This window comes from Panthera leo, chromosome B2 (genome assembly GCF_018350215.1).
Source record: "Panthera leo isolate Ple1 chromosome B2, P.leo_Ple1_pat1.1, whole genome shotgun sequence".
NCBI classification, from domain to species: domain Eukaryota; kingdom Metazoa; phylum Chordata; class Mammalia; order Carnivora; family Felidae; genus Panthera; species Panthera leo.
In genome coordinates this window covers 11551544-11573942 of record NC_056683.1, presented here as the reverse complement: position 1 = coordinate 11573942, position 22399 = coordinate 11551544, and the positions used below count along the sequence as shown (strand labels likewise).

The 22399-nt window shown below is 43.6% G+C and overlaps 1 protein-coding gene across 11 annotated transcripts in view; it reads right to left on the bottom strand.

Annotated features, from left to right (window-relative positions):
* Nucleotides 1–5433: 5433 nt before the first annotated feature.
* NUP153 (nucleoporin 153) overlaps nucleotides 5434–22399 on the bottom strand; it is a 92059-nt gene continuing 75093 nt past the window's right edge. For 8 of the 11 annotated variants that reach the window (XM_042937830.1, XM_042937822.1, XM_042937825.1 and 5 more), the window contains 7 exons: nucleotides 20471–20665; nucleotides 17573–17626; nucleotides 16481–17365; nucleotides 12925–13281; nucleotides 11999–12271; nucleotides 7022–7190; nucleotides 5434–6817 (listed from right to left, as the gene is read on the bottom strand). In XM_042937830.1, the coding sequence (XP_042793764.1) occupies nucleotides 6733–6817; nucleotides 7022–7190; nucleotides 11999–12271; nucleotides 12925–13281; nucleotides 16481–17365; nucleotides 17573–17626; nucleotides 20471–20665 (2018 nt within the window). In that variant the 3' untranslated portion in view covers nucleotides 5434–6732. Of the gene's footprint in view, nucleotides 6818–7021; nucleotides 7191–11998; nucleotides 12272–12924; nucleotides 13282–15557; nucleotides 16115–16480; nucleotides 17366–17572; nucleotides 17627–20470; nucleotides 20666–22399 lie in introns of those variants that run through there. The other 3 variants (XM_042937826.1, XM_042937827.1, XM_042937832.1) reach the window with 2 other exon arrangements.

Below are 22399 nucleotides of genomic sequence, written 5' to 3'. Positions count from 1 at the left end.
TGCAGGTGACTATTCTGAAAGTATTGATATTACTTGAATGCCAAAGAACTTTTCCAGAAGAAAAATCTGTTAAATTTAAATGTTAAAAATTTTTAGATTGAAAAGAAGGCAAGTGATTTTATAATCAACAATGGACAATATATACTTTCTTAAGATCTAAGGCATTAGAATTTGCTGAAAGCATTTTCAGCTCTGAAATCTCCAGGTGAAACTTAAAAAATTTTGGTTTATCCCAGAATGATGGAAAAGTCCAGTTGTGTTTTGTAAACACATTAACTCATATTTTAGTCAACACTTCTTGGGGCAGTTGTTGTCTTTGCTTTTGGGGAGGGGGGTGGGGACACAAATTTGATAACCCGCTTATCTCCCACTCTGGGAGGAAGGGAGTCAGCTGCAAGAGAGAGGGGCAAAGGAGGCAGGCCTAGGTTCCCTTACTGACGTTCTCAGATCTGTACTGCAATGCACTGTGGGAATGATGCCACTTTACAAGTATCGTTACTGTTCTAACATGTATTTGGGGCAAGTTTTGCATGATGATGAAAAAGTATTAAGTCATATTGCTGTATTATTGATTTTTTTAAAGAAAAGGTAAGTTAGTGATTGCTTTTGGTGGGGGGAGGGGGGTCCTAAATTTCACCATAAATTAAAATTACAATTCATGTGCAAGTGTTTTTAGTGCCCTAAATCAAACTATATGTGGGGGGAATTCGTCAAATTGTTGCATATTTACTGTAAAACAACATTCCCAGTATGTGTGCAGCATGAAGAAAGTGTTAGTGCTTTTCAGTGTTCTAATAGAACTTCTGTTTCTGTAAGGATATTTACACACTAGGTAGTTTCCTTTTATATTTTATATAGTTCTAGGACTTTTGAAACCTCAAGGAGTTAAATAAGCATAGTATTTCATGGTAAAATACTAGGTAGCCTATTAAATATTAGCAATTTTCCCATTATGAACTATTCTAAAACAAAGACAGGTATTTCCAGACATTTTTCTAAGTTCTTTGGGCCAAAACCTCACTTTGGGTCTGCCAGGGATGGTGTCTTGAGGGAAATAAGTAACAGTTTGTGTATTGCCATTTTAATTTATTCTTCTACTGAGGCAAAGCTTAGTGTTTTAAGTATGTGTGCATGTTTTGCTAGATGGCCCTGTTCGCTGTGTTGAGAGAATACCTGAAAAAGTTCTATTTCTTAGGCGTTTTCTCCAACCCTGATACTATTTTCCCAAAAAACACTAACCTCTGTTGGACACTTCATAATTAGATTGCTTAAAAGATCTTGACTTTTTTTTTTGGTCTTTGATAGCGAATGAAAGACAGGTATATTATCACTATATCAGTTTTTAAAGTGGGTTTTTCCTTTAAAACTGAAAGTGTTCACATTTGATGTCTATAGAAACCTTAACAGTGTCCTTAATACCTTTTTATCATAAAATTTCATAAACCATGTTTTTCAAAATAATTTTACGTTAAATTCAACACCACAGAAAGCCTGTCCGTTAAGTGCGTCCAGGTACTCGACAAATCATTCACTTGTTGCCCCTGGGAAGATATTTAGCTGATGGCCCCTTCAGGGTAAGTGTTACCCAAACGTACCACTCAGTGTACTACATTAGCATTGGTGGATACACTATTTTTGCCACTGACGGGGGAGATCCAGTTGCAATGTCCTTCAGCCATGTAGCTCTGGAGGAGACCTTTGTAATTTCCTCTCAGAAAATTGGAAGGTTCACCGTCTAGGCTATTTTAATGTATACAAACAAAAGCAAGTCACGTCACCCAGCTTAACTTCTTAAAAGATTGCATATTTTCTATATCTGAGTTATTCAGAATCATATCTATGTAGGTTCATTTAGGTCCATCTTAGGGTTCAAGTTACATAGCCCGATAAAATAGAAGTATTCCTGCTTTGCCTTTACAACAAATTGCAAGGCTGTTTGTATTTCTGAATGCACTTAGGAAAAGATATTTGATGCCCAGATCATTGGGAAAAAATGACAAAAAATGGGGAAGGAGGGAGAGTTCTTTTCTCTTCGGGTTGTGGTGGGGGGGAGGTGGGGTGGGAAGCCTCCCATCTTTTCAAAAACACTTTTCTATTTGATGTATTTCATTTATAGAAAATTTCTGCATCAGAGTATAATTCTCATGCCGAAGCTCTAGCCTAAAAAGGCAAAAAGATAGTTGTTTTCAAAGAATGTTTACAAACATTATTCATCACTTTTACAAGATAAGTAATAAGGGAACAAAAATCAAAAGTAAGCAGAGTAAAAGAACACTATTGCAGTGAAAGTGCCCTAATGAAAACCACAGAACGGGCAGTTAACTCCGGCATCTAGAAAAATCTCAGTACCTACTAAAAGTAGCTAGAGTGGCTAGTGCACCGTAAGAGAAGTCTGACTTGAGTGTTCACACGGGCCGAGGTGAGGAGACCCGAGGAGGACAAGCCTCGCTCTTTTTGACTCATCTGTGACCATAAAACTAAAGCCAACACTTTTTTGGATAGAAAGCCTTTAAAGTATCGCCCAGCTGATACCTGTGTAGCCCTGGTTCGGAAGTGACCTAAACATTTACCTTCCGATTTTACCCAGATATTTAGGATTAAAGAGGGCCCCTTTGTCTAAATTATAAAATTAAGGCTTTAGTGTCCATCGTTTCAAATGACAGGAAAAGTGGTTTTAGCTGCATTAAAAGGATTTGTTCCCTTCTGGGATTTGTCTGGGTGTTTTACTTATGCATAAGTGTTTCCAGCAAAGGAAGACAAAAGGAGTTTACTTGCTACTCGGGAGGAGGGCTTTCTGAGAGGAGGGGTAGGACGTTTTCATTCTACACTTACCCCTGTTCAAAGCCGTGGTTCCTTTGGAGGAATATGCCAACAGCAGTGTTCATAAAACCTGACCAGTGTCATTTCACGTACTTGCCATCGCCCGGCCTCCATCCCAGAGGCCAGAATCTTTTACAAGAAGTGCTTGCCTGGGTAACGTTCCTCCTCTCCAGCTGTGTGTCTATTTTCTTGCAGTTCATTATAGTAGGACTTGACCCACAAACAGTATCTGATGGCCTGCCTATAAGTAAAATTCAGCATTCTATTTTTAATAATTTGTATGCCACCGATTTGTATTCTTTGTCTCAATAAATACTTGATCACCGATGCTTTCGTTTTTTGACTGTTAATTTGAGATTTGCTCTAGAATTTCCTGCTCACGGAGACCTTGCTCAGCTTTTCCAGCGTTCTCTGCCTTCAGGAGAATGGCAGTCAGCTAGAGTGCTTTCAGAAAGATCTAGCAACAAACCATCCACCCTTAGGAGTTATACAGTCCCGTAGCAAAAGTCACTCGAAAGTTCCCCAGAGATGACTAAGCTTAATGTTAAGCCAGTCCTGTCCTTTCCTTAAAGTGGTTAACCGTCCCGCATTATACAAGATACTAAGAACGCATTTTACACCCAAAGAACCGGAAGTTCAAAGTCTCATAGGTGATGAAAGACCGCGCTGGGCAATTTAAACCTAGTTCTGATCTTACAAGCATTTCCTGTTGTAACACATCTAGAGGAGGACAGGATACAAAACAGGCCCCCAAGAAGAACAAAGCTGACAAACCTAAATGGAGCTAAAACGGTGGCCTGGTCTGAGCTCTGTAGACCGTGTTGATCTGAGCCCAGGTGCACACCACACATTGTGGAACTACAGGGGACTTTTAAAGCAAGCTTTACGAGCTGCCCCATGTTATTCGTAAATTCAGCTGGTGTGTGTCACTAGACCCAGTACACGGCCATTTCCCCAACCTGACTATACCAAATGTGCCAGTTTCCATTAAACGCACAGGCTCGTAACCTTCGTACAGCTTTCAGGGAGTTTCACTTTAAATGGGCCCCGGAAACCAGTCACGGAGATGAAAAGGACAGCGTAAGTAACACAGTACTGCTGGAATAACGTACGGTGACCGACGGTGACTGCACTGAACTGTGGGGAGCACGAAGGAGAGACTCCTGCTGTACGCCTGAAACCAGTATGGTAGGTCAAGAGTTAAAAATAAATTTTAAAAATAAACCTATAATTAGGATTTTATCATTTGAAATGAAAGTGTTAGACTCCTTTATAGCCTGGTTACAAATTTTTAAAATTCGTCCCAACACTTCAGGAGCGCCTGGGTGGCTCAGTTGAGCGACCGACTCCGGCTCGGGTCATGATTTCACGGTTCGTGAGTTCGCGCCCTACGTCGGCTCTATCAGCACAGAGCCCACTTCAGATCCTCTGTCCCCCTCCCACACGCTCTCTCTCAAAAATAAACATTAAAAAATAATAGTTATTCCAACACTTCAATTTCAAATAACAAAATCCTAATTACGTAAACAATCGCAGGAGAGAATTTATAACAGATGTGAACAAAGGCGGCTAGCTTGAAGAGATTTCCCAGTTGTTTACATCATACTGTTTCTTAACGCCCCAAATCCTGAATTACTGAAAATCACCCGGCACCCAAAGTGGCAGGCCTGGACCTCCTGCATCTGGAGTCCTCCAGCCAGAGAAGGGGGTTTTCTTCCTGCGCCATTTCCCCTTCTCCCAACCAACCGCCCTCAGTTTTCACCTGTGTATAGAACACGGAACACAAACCTGCCCGCCCGAGCTGCTCCCACAGCCACCGAGAGCAGGTCTGCAGCCGGAGCCGGTCCGGGCGGGAGACCTCGCCGAGCAGGGGACAGACAGGCTCGAGGCTAGAGCTACTTTCGCCAGCGTCCCTAGAGCTCCCCCGTGCAGCCCGAGAAGAGCCGCGGTCGGGATGCAAAGTACAAGCGCCACACGCCGAACACACTTCTACAGCCTTCAGTTTGGGCGCCGGAAGATTTCCTTCTTCAACCGCCTTAAGTAGGATTTTCAGTCACTTCTACTAAATATTTCTAGCACATTGCTTACGAGAATCTTTCCCACAGTAGAAAGCCTAACGTCCCCATTCGTACAGGCCTAGAGAATGGCTAACATGAACGAGCCCGCAATTTAGTTCGGCATCAACATCCGAGCATGAAGACTGGATTTCCAGGACTCATCACCATTTGCCCCCAGACAGGCCCGTGTCAAATGCGTATTACTAATAAAGTGAGACTTAGAAAATGTCTACCCCCAAACCAGCATCTGACGATGGCCTAAGAGGTTTTCAAGACGACAAACATCCTACGCCAAAATTGGAAACACATATAAAAAAGCTTGTAAACTTTTTCAAGTTCTGAACTGGCAAATCGTATCCCAGCAGCTCTTTTTGACAGACGGCCGAAGAGACCTAGTCAGAAAGAAAAAAAAAAATCTGCTAACATAATCCACACGAATTCCACACGACAGAACCACTCAAGTTTTTTGCAGGCTGCTCTGGGCACGTGTCTCCAAAAGCTCAGTCGATAAACGGCTGTCTGGTCACCTCTCAAGGAAGATACAAATACAAACAGAAATGGTCACGTGTGTTTATTTTCAACTTTTAAAAAGGTATGTCAATTTATATGCAAAGTAGGCGTGATTCCTAGCACCAGACAAAAAGCAGGGTACCTTCTACATGTTTTACGTTCGGACACTTCCCCGCTTCACTTAGGAGATGTCCAAGTCACTTAAACGGATTCTTTGGAATTTCTCTGACCATGGCGAACCTTTATACAAAGGTTCCCTTCCGTTAACACCGGTACCTTCATTATAAGTTAACACTAGAACGAAAAATATTTCATAATTTTTTATTGATGGCATTTATCCCATGGTTTAACATGTTAATTATACTGTAATAAACATGGCTTTAATATTAAACTTTTCCTTATTATCCAAAGTCACCACAGTCCATTTCAGTAAATATAAAAATATATGCTTAATACTTTGTACAATACTGGTTTTTGGTCCAAACAAAACTGGATCAGAAAAGCCAATAAATTCACTTTAAGAATCCCCAATTTTTTTTTAAAGATTTCCAAATGGATTTAGGCAACTTTGAATAATGGGATTTACATAATAAAATCTGAGACGAGACTAAACAAAGAACAAATTTTCTAACACAAAATTAAAATTTCAAGTTCACAGATTTATGTTATGCCAAAAAAGTACAGAAACAAAATCGTATTTACACAAGTTTCATAATAAAATAATGAAAAAGGCAAGACAGGTGAGAGTCAGGAGAATGAAAATATAGAAATAGCAGAGAATTATTAAATGGAGAATGAACTAGATCTAGTAAGTCCTTAGCACGGACCATCCTTTCATCAGGCTTCCTCTATCGGAAAATCTTAGTGCACGAGACACCCGACTCACTCCACACATACACCAGCACAAACTCGGCAGAGAAATCACTCACTTCAACACTCTCTAATCTACACGGGGGTCCTCCGATATAATTACAACGTCAGTGCGTTCCACAAACGCGTGTCAACGCACGCGGTGGTGCAGACACAGGGGTTCTTTACAAAGCCATTCGCGGAGCGGGCTCCCTCCCTGGGCCCGGCCAGCCTGCGCCGGGCCAGGGACCAACGTGCCGGGTCAGAGTTTCGCTGAAGAATCAGTCACCGATCTAGCTATGATTTGTTTTAAAACGGGAGCGGGAGAGGTGAGGGCAGGGCTTCTGTAAAGAAAAAACAAGGAGGAAAACCCCCACGTCAAAGAAGTCTTGAGGCGGATCTGACGTCAGATAACCCAGCACACGGGACGATCCAGTATCTGGAAAGCAGGGCACCGGCTGCTGTGGAAGTGTTGCGCACAACACCAAAGTGACCTTTATTTCTTGCGCCTGACGGCAGTCTTTATCTTGCGCCCAGAGACCGAAGTTCCAGAAGACGAGAACATATTTTTCCCGTTTGACCTGGGGAAAACAAAAACTTCATTATGTGACAAAGTGCGCGGACAAAACCTCAGGATCCTACTACTCAGGGCTCCCAGTGACGGGGGGGGATGACGACACACTGGCAAGCATACTTTGTTATGTCACTGTCACACACACACACACACACACACACAGACACGTGCGGGCGCACACACGCAGCCCCAAGGGGCCAGGCCCTCTTACCCCACAGTGAAGGCCGCCGCGGGATGGCTGAACGGAAAGCCCCCCGAGCCCGAGGGCTGGGCCGCGGCCGCAGGAGCGCTGGGGTTCGCACCGAACGTGAACACTCCCGACGGGTTGTTGTTCGTGAAGTTGAAGTTCGTGGTGCTGCTGCCGAACTGGAAAACTGAAGCTACGATAGTTAAAGCAGAAAAACGTCATTAAGGTGAAAATGCTAGTGGTTCTGGCGAGGACTCCGACCCGGCCACGCGCAGCGCAGGAGGGGTTGAGCTCCCTTACTTACATTCGCTTAATAGGAAGAAAAATAGAAGGAAGTGTTTTCTCCACTGACACGCGCTACGGACTCACACGTCCCCTGGCAAGTGACCCGACTTCCCTGTGACCAAGGAGGAAAGGGTAGAAGAGACTTCTGGACAAAGAGAGTGGAATCGACATTTAGCGCTAACTTCTTCACAAATTCACAGATGACGCTAAAATAACAGGAACGGGGTTTTTAGCAAGATGAGGGAGAGGAGACGCCAGAAGGCGGACTGGAGCCAAGCACTGAGCCAGCGGCGGGTGCCCACGGGAGCAACTCCTCGGACACGAAACACACCCACGGGCCCGGGCGCCGGACGGCCGAGGAAGGGAGGCGGCGGGTGGGCTTCAACAGGGAAGGCGGGAGATCATCCGTGTGGGCAGCAGACGCCCAGATCTGTCCCGCCCCGGTACAAACAAGAGGCCATTCTCCAGCCCAGCAAGTCTCTGGCCAGGGGTCAGGATGTATCACACAGAAAGGCAAGGACACGCTACAGAAACCAGGAGGAGTAAAAGCAAGGTGAAGGCCGAGAGCTGCGGCCCTGCCCCGCGCCCCCGCAGCCCTGGCCACGGGGAGTACATGTGCCCTCCAGGCAGGAGACTGAATAATCTTCTCTGGGGATTCCAGACCTGCTGACACTAACATCCAGGTCTTCCCAAGTCAACAGGCCAGTCAGATAAACCTACAAGGAAATTCAAGCTCTACAAGCCTATCCAAACACAAAGAATTATCAAGTGGTACTTAGGTATCCTACACTAATTAAATTTTGAGTTGAATGGGAACAGGTATTTGCAAACCACGTATCTGATAAGCAGGTATCCAGAATATCAACAACGCCTACAACTCAACGGTCAAAAAACACAAATAACCTGATTTAAAAATGGACAAAAAGCGGGGCGCCTGGGTGGCTCAGTTGGTTACGCATCCGACTCGTGATTTCAGCTCAGGTCATGATCTCAGGGTTTCGTGAGATCGAGTCCCATGTCAGGCTCTGTGCTGACAGCGTGGAACCTGCTTGGGATTCTCTCTCTCTCCCTCTCTCTGCCCCCTCCCTGCTTGTGCTCTCTCTCTCAAAATAAACATTAAAAAAAAAATAGACAAAAAACTTGAGCAGACATCTCCAAAGATGATACAGAAATAGTCAGCAGGCAAACATTAACATCACTCAACATCACTCATCATCAGGAAAAAGCAAATCAAAACCACAGTAAGGTATCACCTCACACCTGTTAGGATGGCCGTCGGCACCAAAAACACAAGAGACAACGAGAGCTGGTGAGCATGTGAAGAAAAGGGACCCTGTGCCCTAACTGATGCGGCCACTGTGGGAAAGTATGGAGGTTCCTCAAGAAATTAAAAGTAGAAATACCATATAATCCAGCAATCCCATTCTGGGTATTTATCCAAAAGATTTGGAATCAGAATCTTGAAGAGATACTTGGACTCCGGGGTTCACTGTGGCATTATTTACAATAGCCAACACGTGGAACCCCCCTAAATGTCCACTGATACATGAATAGACTTAAACAATGTACATTACATACGATGGTTATTCGTCCTTTAAAGAAAAAAAAAAAAAAGTATCTTACAATATGCAAAAACGTGGACTCTGGAGGACATTATGCTAAGTGAAATAAGCCAGTCACAGAAGGACAAGTTCTGCCTGATTTCATTTCTGTGAGGTATCTAAAATAGCCAAACCATAGAAGCAGAGAGAGGGACGGTGACTGGTGGGAGACCAAGAGGTAACAATTTTGGAACAAAATCGGAAGGATATAAAGACGCATCCACACAACAAAAAAGAACACTTGGAATTAAAAAGTAAGGGGCGCCTGGGTGGCGCAGTCGGTTAAGCGTCCGACTTCAGCCAGGTCACGATCTCGCGGTCCGTGAGTTCGAGCCCCGCGTCGGGCTCTGGGCTGATGGCTCGGAGCCTGGAGCCTGTTTCCGATTCTGTGTCTCCCTTTCTCTCTGCCCCTCCCCCGTTCATGCTCTGTCTCTCTCTGTCCCAAAAATAAATTAAAAAAGTTGAAAAAAAAATTAAAAAAAAAAAAAAAGTAATACTAGCAGAAGTAAAATCTCAACAGAAGGAGGAATAAAAGATAAATGGAAGAAATCTTCCCAGAAAGCGCAGAAAGGACAAAAAGAACAGAAGTTAAAGAAGAGTGAGGCACAAAAATTTCCCAAGAAACAATTCAAGAAAATTCCCAAGAATGAAAGTTCACAAAAGGACAGACTAAATTCCTTACACAATCAGTGGGTGAAAACGCATCCAGACCAAGGAACAGCTTTTTCTTTTTTAAATCTTTTATTTTTGAGAGACAGAGAGAGACAAGTGAGAGCAGGGGAGGAACAGAGAGAGAGGGAGACACAGAATCCGAAATAGGCTCCAGGCTCCAAGCTGTCGGCACAGAGCCCGACGCGGGGCTCGAACCCACGAACCGTGAGATCCTGACCTGAGCCAAAGTCGGACGCTTAACCGACGGAGCCAAACAGGCGCTCCGGAACAGCTTCTTGATAAGTCAGAACACTGGAGGCAAAAGAAAAGATTCTAATGAGATTTCAGAAAGAAGAAATGGTCAAAGAGCAGAGATGAAGAAAGAGTTCAAGAGTAACTCTGAGCCAGAAAGTCCACAATGGAGAGATGCCCTCAAAACTATGGAAATTATGTCCAATCTAAACCTGTACTCAACTGAAATCTTACCAAACGCAGGGGCATAATGAAAATACTTCCAGAAATGTAAGGTCTCAAAACTTTCTTCCCTGAGGACTTCAGGAATCACTGGAAGAGCTGCTCTATTAAAACAAAGAAATAAGACAACACTGACATCATGCAGCAAAGAGATTCTTTTGAGAGGAAGGGTTCCAGAATCTCCAAGAGAAAGGTAAAAAGAGATGCCGAGACCACAGTTCAACAGCGGGCCTAGAAAGGAGCAGATTAGAAGATTCTGTGGGAGGAGCGGATAAGTTTCTCTCAGGTACTAAATAGCACACAGCCAATGTATTTGAAAATGCTGAGAAGTGATCCAGATGAACAGGAGGAGAGCCAAAGTTGTAACTACTGACAGGTACAAAGACATGAACACAGACGGGGATCCTTCGTGCTGTAGAAAACAAAACCCTGTGGAGAGAAGAACAGCAAAGTACATATCACACGGTCTGCACACTCGGGCCACTGATCCAAGCACACGGTGGTCCCCACATCAGGAGGACTGAGGGAAATGTCACCTGTGTGGAAGAAAGCTAAACTGTCCACCGCCTCACAGTGAGAAGAATCAACTAATCCCAATTAAAGTGGGTAATACGTGTCACAGAAGTTCTGCTACCTGTACTAACTGACCAAGTAGTAATATCCGGAATACATTAATAATTCCTACAAAATAAGCAAAAGCAAAACAACGGAAACAAAAAACAGCCACAAAAATTTAAAAAAAAAACAAAAAAACAAAAAAACCCTTATAAAAACAATTCACAAAAAATGAAATCATGTAGAATCCAGACATGAGAATCCTCACACAAGACAGCAGGATGTGAATGTGAACAATCTGCCAGGCCAAGCTTGTGTTATGCTGTAACGTAGAAGATACGCACACGCACCTCGGAATCCAGCGGCCCCTTTCCCGGTACGTACCCTAGAGAAACATGCACGTGCGCCCCGCAGCGAGGGCACGGCACGAGCAGAACGGCATGTCCTCACAGCTAAAAACAGCGGTACATGGATAAATCGCGGTATGTTCATAGACTGATTTACTCTACAGCAATGAAAATGAACAAACTATATGTAATAACATGGATGTGCTTTACAAGTAAAGCAAAAGACACAAGAAGCAAAAGACTGAATATAGTAAGATTCCATATATATATATGATTCCATATATATATATGTATGGGATCTTACTGTGTGTGTGTGTGTGTGTATATAGTTAAAAATAAGGCAAAATGGTATCTTGTAGAGATTCACGTATCAGTAGTTCACTTTAAAAAACCCCAGGAAAGTGACAATCATAAAGGCCAGGGCCCATCAGAGCAAGGAAAGAGGCGTGTGATCAAAAAGGGAGACCGGAGGGGCTCCTGGGCAGCGGGCTACACAAGCGTTTTGCCGCAACATCACACCGTTCATTTATGTTTCAGGTTTTTCTACATGAAGTTATATTTCACAGTGAGAAAAAGACACATCGTGCAATTCTGAGGAAACACATCATAGAACAATGTGATTAGCCAGACTGAGAACAATGCACTTGTTTACATATTGCCAGTCAAGTGTCATCCAACAGAAAGTTCCTGGGACAGCGGGCTGTCCGGTCCCAGGAGAGCACTGCACTTGGGGGCGTAACCTCCCACAACGAGGACTAGAAAATATAGCTGGAATCTAGGCTGGAGTGCTCCCAAATTCAGATGGGGAGAAATGGGACTGAATGAACGTCCAATCTACTTCAAAGAGTAAGAAATGACTACATTTTAACCACATACATGAATACCTTCAAGCGCTTACTTTTAACGGTATGAAGTTGAGAATGTTGTTCATATTACAAAGTCCAAACACATATTTCTCTATTCTGCCAAGTATAAGACGTTTAAAAAACGAAGACACATACATGGCTTCAAAATTCAGAAACCATATTCTATTGGGAGCCACCAGCACCTGGGTACGGATGCAAACTATGTGACCAGCACACACTTACTAGAACTAGGAGCTGCTGCAGAGCCAAATGCAGACTGACTAGGCTGTTGTCCAAACACGGGAGGCTGGCTGCTGCTTGACACTGTCCCAAAAGTGGGCGGCGTGGGCTGAGAAGCGGCAGAAAACAATGCTGCGGAAGATGACAGGGCTCCGAAGCCTGAGGGATTCGGCTGGCTGGCACCTTGACTCTGTCCAAACGTCGGGGTTTGGTTAACACCAAATGCTGGACTGGCAGACGGTGCTGAAGGTCCAGTGCCAAACACGAAGGAGGATCCTAGAGACCCAGAGAAACAATCACGTCACCTAACAGCTACAACCAGATAATCCTTAAGGAAGGTCTAAAAATTAGGCTGCAAACCGCGAGCCTCTTTTCACTTTACCTTGCTGAACAAGTCCCATCAGGGCCAGTTTTCGATAATAATGAAGAATACAATCCTATTATTTAGTAAAGCCATATAGAATTCATATAAACAAAAATTATTAGCCAAGAGTCCCCACCTTCACAGCCAAATTTTTTTAGGTAAAGGGATCCATCCAAGAAGATAACGGATTTTCACCAGATATTCGACGCACTGCAGAAATCAGCTAATGTCGTCATCACGTATATACACATAATGGGGACCTACGTCTAATGAAATAGGCCCCAGTGTCTGGTTACTTAACAACCTAACATTTCAAAAGGAACACTTGGAAAATCTAAAGACTACACTCTTGTTGAGATCAGAAAAATCCCTCCTAAGAGTTAATTCTATTAAACCGAACACAGACTGCACGGGATTCCACGCTGCCACACCCGTAACCTTCGGGGGCAGGCGACCTAAGGGCACCCGGGCTGTTCTGTAACCACCCGCGATAGGTTACTTGCTAAGAGCAGACAGGATGAAACAGTCCAACTACAACCTGTTTTTCTTTTGTAAATAAACGTACCCGCAGAGCTGCATGTGGTGGTAGCTCCAAAAGTGAAACCGGAGGTTACGGGATTACTCCCGCCGGCCCCCGGACCGAAGACGAACGGGGTGACCGCTGAGCCCGCGCTGGACGTGGCTGCAGGTTTGCTCTCCTGAGAAAACAGCAGAGACTGAGAAGTAGCGGCCTCCGCGGAGCTCCCGAAGGCGGAGCTGCTCACAGGGTTGCTGGCCTGTCCAAACACGAAGGCAGCCACCGGCGCACCGGAGGACGCGGCGGAGCTACCGAATATGCCCCCGGCTGCCGAAGTGGCCGGTGCGCTTGAATTAGAAGAACTGTTGTTCAAGAAACTGAACACTGGTTTTGCTGCACCTGGATCTGTAAGAAATAAAGATGCAAACAAAAGTCTTTAAGAACAAGGAATCACAGAAAGCATTTGTCCCTTGCCTACGGTCCACACATTCACTAGAAAACAGAAACGGTAACTTTTTTATAAAAATTCATTCAGCAAATGCACACACTATATTAAATTATGATGTAAGCAAATACACCCATCTTCCCTTTTACGGCTTCTGACGTGTGTCTTACAGAAGAAGGCAAGCCCTCAGCATTCAGATTAATAAGAATAAAAACATCCCTTAAATTCAACACATCCAGCTGAAGACTACGGGTAACAGCTCGGACAGTGGGAGACAGCTGTGCTCTCGACTTTGCAATTTATGTTAGCAAAATTATCATTTCTCCAACCAGCAGTCAATTCTCTCTGCAGCATTTACTGACCAGCGCGTCCTTCACTCGCTAATTTGTGACTCCACCTTTACGACACGCTAAATTTCTAAGTATGTGCGCATTTGTTTCCTCTATAGCTACTGTTACTAGACTGTTTTAATTATTGTAGCTTTATAGTCTGGTTTGATAGTAAACCTGTTTGTGTGCCTGCCCTTCTCCCCAAAATTTCTTGTGCATTTTCCCTTCCATGTGCATTTGAAAATTACCTTAGCTTGTCACGCTCCACAAAAATTCCCCTACAAACGGAAATTAAGGGGGTGCCTGAGTGGCTCAGTCGGTTAAGCGACTGACTTCAGCTCAGGTCTTGATCTCGTGGTTTGTGAGTTCAAGCCCCGCGTCGGGCTCTGTGCTGACAGCTCAGAGCCTGGAGCTGCTTCAGATTCTGCGTCTCCCTCTCTCTCTGCCCCTCCCCTGCTCACGTTCTGTCTCTGTCTCTCAACAACAAATAAACGTTAAGAAAAAGAAACGGAAATTAAGGCTTCCAGTTATGGAATGAGTAAGTCACCGGGATAAAAGGGAGCGTGCAGGGAAGACAGTCTATGGCACTGTAACAGTGTTGCGTGGCCACAGACGGTAGTTACACTTGTGGTGAGCACAGCAAATGCACAGAACTGGGGCATCACTGAGTTGTACACTCGAAACTAAAGTAATGCTGTGTGTCAACTACACTTCAACTAAACACAAAAAACCAAATTATCTTGGGGGAGCTGGGCAGGAGACTATTCTCACTCAGGAACAGGTATTAATAAATAGGTCTTTTCTGTTCGTTTAATTATTTAGCCTGTTACAAGTTCTGTTGCTGTTACGAAACACAAATTAAAGATGTTAGAAAATGCAAGTGACATTTGTCCAACTATTTACTGCTGATTCAGAGGAAAGCTACTGGTTTTTATATGGTGATCCTGAAACCACCCACTTTACTAAAGACATTTTTTCAACTGTTCCAATACTGTCTCAGTTCCAATACTGTGTACTGGACAGGGCTGGCCATAATATGAAACGGGCATGAGTATGATTTACAGACAATGGAACAAGTTGGTTCACTTTCAAGTTGGTTAATGAGAGGTTAAGAGTGTCTATTTCAATGGAAAGAGTATAGTAACACCATAATTATATCCGATTAGACCTGATCTTATTTTTATTCCTTTCCAAATCATATATAATTTAGTTTTTATTTTTTTTGGAGAGTGTTTTGAATTTCCAAACAGACAATAGACACAAACTGCTCACACCTACTCACTGAATTCCATTCTCCCCGCACCCCCGCACCCCCCACCCCACCCTGGTCAGGTTAATTTTTCATCTTGCTCCCAATATATTATTCAGAAGTGCTCATGGGTGTTCAATTCTTATTTTTTTTGTTTGCCTGAAAACATCTCTATTTTGCCCTCACCTTCGACCAAATTTGGCTGGATATAAAATTGTAGGATCAAGACCATTTTCTTTTTTAACATTTATTTATTGTTGAGAGACAGAGAGAGACAGAACACAAGCAGGGGAGGGGCAGAGGAGGAGACAGAATCTGAAGCAGGCTCCAGGCTCTGAGCTGTCAGCAAAGCCCAACGCGGGACTCAAAATTACGAAATGCGAGATGGCTTGAGCCGAAGTCGGATGCTTAACCGACTGAGCCACCCAGGTACCCAAGACCATTTTCACGGGGCACCTGGGTGGCTCGGTCGGTTGAGCGTCCAACTGTTGATCTCAGCTCAGGTCATGGTCTCGTGGTTGTGAGATCAAGCCTCGCACTGGGCTCTGGGCTGGGCACGGAGCCTGCTTAAGATTCTCTCTCTCCCTCTCTCTCTGCCCCTCCCCTGCTTGTGCTCGCACTAGCACGCGCTCTCTAGAAAATAAAAAGACCGTTTTCACTTTGAGGACAGTGCTCCACTGTTTTAAGCATATGATGTTACAAATTAGAAGTGTGATGCTAACCTGATACTTGTTTATTTGTGGCAAACAGCTTTCCTCTCTTAGAGAGCTTTCAGGATTTTGGCTTTGGTGTCCTGTCATTTCACTGGTCTTTGCCAGTGAGTGGGCCATTTCCATTTTTAAGGCCAGGGTCTTGCTCTACAGGGAGGAAATTTCTTCCGTCACTGCTTTGCTCCCTCCTCTGCCCTGTCCTCTTCTTCTAAGCACTCTTCTTGCAATGGCCTGAGAACCAGCTGGACTCCATTCTCTCTACACTTCGGCATGGGCTCTGGGAAATCCCAGTTCACCAACCTATCATCTGTGTTTCTTCTGCTGCTCAGCCCACAGAATTTTATTTCACCAAGCACGTTTTTAAGTTTTAAAAAAATGCTACTTCATTTTCTCTTCAGGATTTTAGTTTTCATAATCGCCTCTGTTTCAGAGATTAACTCTATTTGTGGTCTATGCTCCTTGGATGCCTGATGATGACTGGGTAACTCTATTTGTGAACGAACGCCTGCACGGAAAGATTTAGTTAGAAAATATTTCATGAGCTGACAAAAGAAGGCCTACTTTCCTGAGCAGTATGCCAATTCTGATTGTCAAAGCTCAAACAGAAGGGAGAAACATGGACAGATGGGAAATGCTGGGGGCTCTCCATCAGCGGTGTATTTCTCAGAATCAGATCTGCAGGTAACATCATTGCATCATAAGGGTTTGGAGCCGTGAACACTGCAAATCCTAGGCTCCTTCCCAGAGAGTCTTTATTGGTCTCTCTCAACTATGTCCAGTGTAAACCATTCCCTGACCTGCTGCATTTGTCCAGATACCAGAGATGCCTTGCAGAAAAAAAAAGAAAGAAAGAAAAGTGTTTAATACTCACCAGTCGTGGTATTGGTTTGAGACCCAAATGCGAACGCGGCCTTCGTAGGCTGTTCCGATTCCTTCTCAGATGGTTTTGCCACACTGAAACTAAAGGTGGCCTTTGCAGAAGTCTCATCTTTGGTTTGCTCCGAATTCCCAAAGGAAAACACTGGTTGACACTTCGGCTCCTCATTGTCCGCTTTCTTCCCAAACACCAGAGAAGTAGAAGTGACCGGCTCTTGCTGTTTCTCTTCTGTCCTTCCCAAAACGAACAGAGAGGCAGACGGCACGGGGGCAGGCTCCGTGCCACCAAAAGTGAACCCTCCCTTGGTGGCGGGCGTGTCTTCTTTGTTTGCTTCTGACGTCTTCCCTGTGAACGGAGCCACCGAAACGCTCTTGGCTCCTATGGCTCCAAAGCTGAAGCTGCTCTTGTTCTCAGCGGTCACCCCGGTGACGGCAGCAGCAGGTGCCGGGTTAATGACACCTGTACCAAAGCTAAAGCCTGTAGATGAAGATTTAGGGAGCTCCTCTTTCTTCTCTTGCTGCCCAAGATTAGACACCCCAAACTGAAACGGAGCTAACGATGCCGTATTGCTTAAACCCGAAGAGAGTCCGAACTTAAAACCATTATCGTTCTTGTTGTCCTTTTTAGCTTCTTCAGGCTTGGACTCGGACGAAACTCCAAACTTAAAATCTCCTATTGGTTTTGAAAATTTAAAGCCTTCACTCATGGAGTTTGGAGACTCAGAATCTGAAGACACACCTATCTTGAAGCCTCCCTGCTCTCCAAATTTAAAATCTCCAGTGCTTGTTAAAGTCTGAGAAGGCCCAGAAGACGACGACGGGAGACCAAATTTGAAGGATGAGGCGGCTGGGTTCGGAGACGGGGAAGACGTGCCAAAGCCTTCAAAATATAAAAGACACCGAATTAATGCTATCCCCTCAAACAAAATGTACACCTGAAACAGAAAGAGAGACACAGGAATAACTTCGAAAAGGCCTATGGTGAAGAGTGTGAGGAAGTGGCAGCGAACGCCAACTAGTTGCCCAGTATTCAGCGTACGAATCACACCTCGACCCCCACAACTACACTGACATGCCACTTACTCACCTGGGACACTGGCAGAGCTCACATCAATTTGGTGAGGCAGTAATGGCAAGGGGTCTAGGAAAAACAGACACTTTATAGATTACAGGTGGATGTGTAAAACAGCATGAAATTTGTGGAAGGCAACTGTCAATATTTACCAAAATTTCCAAACACATGTATCCTCTGACCCAGCAATTCTAGGGTTACGGTTTTTTTTTGTTTTGTTTTTTTTTTTTAATTTTATTTATTCATTTACTTCCTTAAGAAAGGCAGACAGCCACACGCGGCACCTCATCTGGATGTGCCTGGAGTCTTGGAAGCTTGACTACCCTACATTCTGCAGGGAGCTCTCCTGGAGAGCTTGTCTGGAGGTTCTAGGAGGGGAGCACAGCTACTTCTACACTTCTGCCTGAGCAACAGTCAGTCCCCCTCTGTCATGCAAGGTCATCCTCTTGGGCCCAGTGCACAGCTTCAGGAGGGAACCCACATAGAGCCGTGAGGGAGGAAGGGGACACCAGCCTAGCCAGCCACATGGGCCAAATCAACCCTGGAGATCACTCGGAGTGACAGATGTCACAGCCAGATCACCCTCACATCCTAAGTCTTTATTACTTTTTTTATAGAATATAATTTATCGTCGAATTGGTTTCCATACAATATCCAGTGCTCATCCCAACAGGTGCCCTCTTCAGTGCCCATCACCCACTTTCCCCTCTCCCCCAGCTCCCATCAACCCTCACTCTGTTCTCAGTATTTAAGAATCTCTTATGGTTTGCCTCCCTATCTGTAACTTTCCCCCCCGCTTTCCCTCCCCCATCGTCTTCTGTTAAATAAGTCTTTATTTTAAAGAAATTCAAAGACACATAAAATGCCATATGCAATCCCAGCAGCTATAAATGAAGAATAAAGAACAAAGGTGTGTCCAAGCTAATCTGTGATAAAATCAAGGGGGCAGAAAGGCAGTATGATCTACATTTTCTAAAACAGACAGAAATAAAAATATATACAATTTCTATATATAGAAAAATATATAGAATTTGCTTATCATGTGCATAAATAAACTATGGAAAAGTTGTAAGGAACTAACCACAGTTATTACTGTTGGTAGGGGAGGAAGGATGGAAAATGAACCAACGGGGACAAGAGATAAACTTTTCTCTGTGAATCCTGTTGTAACTGGAGTTTGAAATCTTGTAAATGGGCTACTAATCAAAAAATTTTAAAAAGACTTCAGCATCAAAGAACCAGAAGAACTGCATAAGCAGAAGCTCACACTATATTGACAAGATCAAAGTCTTGGTTTCATAATGCTTTTTTGTAGCTGAGTAAACTGGAAATGCAGTACTTGACTAATGAGCTGAAAACAGATAGAATTCGTGTGCCAAGATATTTACTCCTCATTCTGCTTACCCACGTATAAATAAGACCAATGACAGCCAAACTTTACAAGCCCTCATATCTGTAGACCTTCCCCTCTTTAATGATGATACATTCCCCTCTTTTGCTAAGAAACGTAACTGAAAATTATCAGAATCTCAGGAGCAAGTGGCCTATCCACAAGGTCTCTAAATACCTTAAGCGATATTTCTTTAGACAGGAAGTTAAAAATGAAGGTGCTGAAGACAATTAACTCATTATCACCTCTGCCTCAAAGGGACAGATTTAAAGGGAAGCTGATTACTGTGCAGCAGGTAGAGAACATGGGAAAAGGACCATGAGGTTAACGACCTCAAGTGGGCTGGAAAGTAGGGATCTTCTACCACACCCAAATGCAGTGTTTTTCAAACCAGTTGTGACTCACTGTCATGCAATTTTATGGGTTATAACCAGTAATTTTCTTCTAAATGAAAAAAGAAGAGAAACAGGGTAACTTAAACATACTAAAGAGTAAGAATTGACTTGTAAAACTTCTTTTCAATCATACAAACACCCTGTGCATGAGAGGGGGTCACAATGTAAAAGTTTAATGATGGGTTTCCAGTTAAAAAGTTTGAAAGCCACTAGTCCACAGAATGGTTACGAGCAGATAAAGCTTGGCATACTTTTTTAATGCCCTCACAGACTAACCTTCGAGGCCTATTCCCTTACAGATTAAACTCTTTCTCCCCTCTCCCTGACTGTTCCTTCAGATCTAAAATCTCTTTCCCAGCTTTTATCAAGATTTTGACTGAAATGTACCTCACGTGAAGTATGAAATAAATCATTAATGACTACGGAGACGAAAAATTTGACCTCCACAGACAGTCTTAGCATAAATTATTTTTAGAGGTTCCTCCTTTATATTTACAGAACAAAATATGAAGAGAGCTCTTTTTCTGGGACATACCCTGGGAAACCAAACCCCACATCCAGAGTACTTACAATAAGGCTCTAGGGGTGTAAATTCCCAGATAAGAGGAAATTCATCTAGATGCCAAACAGGTTAACAATAAAAAACAAGTAACTGAAACTCTCTCAGATTCAACTACACAAGAGAGAAGTTCCTCACCCAGTTGCAGAGAAGATACCTCACTGCTGGCCAGTCTAATAATCTAACTTTACAGTAACTCGGACACAGATGTGAGGTCAAAGTGTCCAAAACAATACCTCATTTTACATGCATTTTCAACAAGAGAAGGAACAATTTTTAAACTAAAGCTGTTTGCAAATATTTCACTTTAAAATGATGATACAAGGGGTGCCTGGGTGGCTCAGTCAGTTGAGCATCGACTTCAGCTCAGGTCATGATCTCACAGTCTGAGTTCGAGCCCCGCATCAGGCTCTGTGCAGACAGCTCAGAGCCTGGAGCCTGTTTCAGATTCTGTGTCTCCCTCTCTCTCCTCCCCTGCTCATGCTCTGTCTCTCTCCTCTTAAAAATAAATAAACGTTAATAAATAAAATAAAATGATGACACAAGGAGGCACTTCACCCAGGCCTTACCTTTGAACTCAGACTTTGTGCCTGGCTTTGCACTTTCGCATGCTATGCATTTGGTAGAGTCGGCTTTATTTTGCACTAGGCACACTTCACAGTCCCAGCTTCCCTCTGGTTTCTTGAACTTGTCTAACCCAAGGCAGCTTCCAGAAGACAGAGAGGCAGGGACGGTGCTGCTACTTGAAGCAGGTACTGAACTTCCTAAAAAAAAGTGAGGAAACACATAAAACTTCCAGTCCATGTTATGTCACGTTATGTCAACATCTTAAGACACCACTGGGGCGCCTGGGTGGCTCAGTCGGTTAAGCGTCCGACTTCAGCTCAGGTCACGATCTCGCGGTCCGTGGGTTCGAGCCCCGCGTCAGGCTCTGGGCTGATGGCTCAGAGCCTGGAGCCTGCTTCTGATTCTGTGTCTCCCTCTCTCTCTGCCCCTCCCCCGTTCATGCTCTCTGTCTCAAAAATAAATGTTTAAAAAATAAATTACAAAAAAAAAAAAAAAAAAAGACACCACTAAGTCTAAGTGTTCAATTATTGTTTCCTATTAAGACAGATAAAATGCCAGAAATATAAACTTCACATTGTTAAAAACAGTACAGACATCTCAGATTTCTTTTAATCTTATAAATAAGCAGCTTATGCTCCCCCGGCCTAGTGACAGCTCTCTTCTTAATCTGAGGTCTGAATAATCATGGTTTAAAAAAAATTATCAGGACCACAAATCAGAACCTAAAAAACTAAAATGTTCTTGGAGCTCCCGGGGGGCGCAGTCAATTAAGTGTTTGACTTTGGCTCAAGTCATCATCTCACAGTTTGTGGGTTCAAGCCCTGCGGGCTCTGTGCTGACAGCTCAGAGCCTGGAGCCTGCTTCGGATTCTGTGTCTCCCTCTCTCTCTGCTCCTCTCCCACTTGCACTCTGTGTCTCTCTCTCTCTCAAAAATAAGCAGTAAAAAAATTTTTTTTAAAAGTCAAAAAAATAAAATGTCCTTAAGAATATTTGTCAAACCATAGCCAAAGTATGGAAAAAGCCCAAATGTCCATTGACAGATGAATGGATAAAGATGTGGGGTGTGTGTGTGTGTGTGTGTGTGTGTGTGTGTATACACATACACTCGGCAATCAAAAAGAATGAAATCTTGCCATCTACAATAATGTGGATGGAACTAGAGTGTATTATGCTAAGCGAAATTAGGCAGTAAGACAAATATATGACTTCACTCATATGTGGAATTTAAGATACGAAGCAGATGAACCTAAGGGCAGGGAAACAAAACAAGATAAAAACAGGGAGGGAGACAAACATAAGAGACTCTTAAATACGGAGAACAAACTGAGGGTTGCTGGAGGAGCTGTGGGTAGGGGGATGGGCTAAATAGGCGAGGGGCATTAAGGAGGACACTTGTTGGGATGAGCACTGGGTGTTATATGCAGGGGATGAATCAGCGGATTCTACTCCTGAAAGCATTATTGCACTATATGCTAACTAACTTGGATATAAATTTTTTAAAAAATAGAAAAAAAAAAAAAAAAAAAGGAATTTTTGTCAGATTTCTTCAAACAGCACAACATTTTAAACGAAGATGTAAGAGGCACCTGGGTGGCTCAGTAGATTAAACATCTGAGTTCAACTCAGGTCATGATTTCTCAGTTGGTGAGTTCGAGCCTCTGAGCTGTCAGCACAGAGCCTGGAGCATGCTTTGGATCCTGTATCTCCCTCTCTCTCTGTGCCTCCCCTCACTCATACTGTCTCAAAAATAAACATTAAAAAAATTTTCACATTTATATATATATATGTGTATATATATACACACATACATACATACATACATACATAAGATATAAATCGCAGGCAATAATATCCTAACACATAAAATACACAGCCACAGACCACACTAATTTTAAGATTTCAAAGCACAGGTCTCTGCCTTTGAAATGACC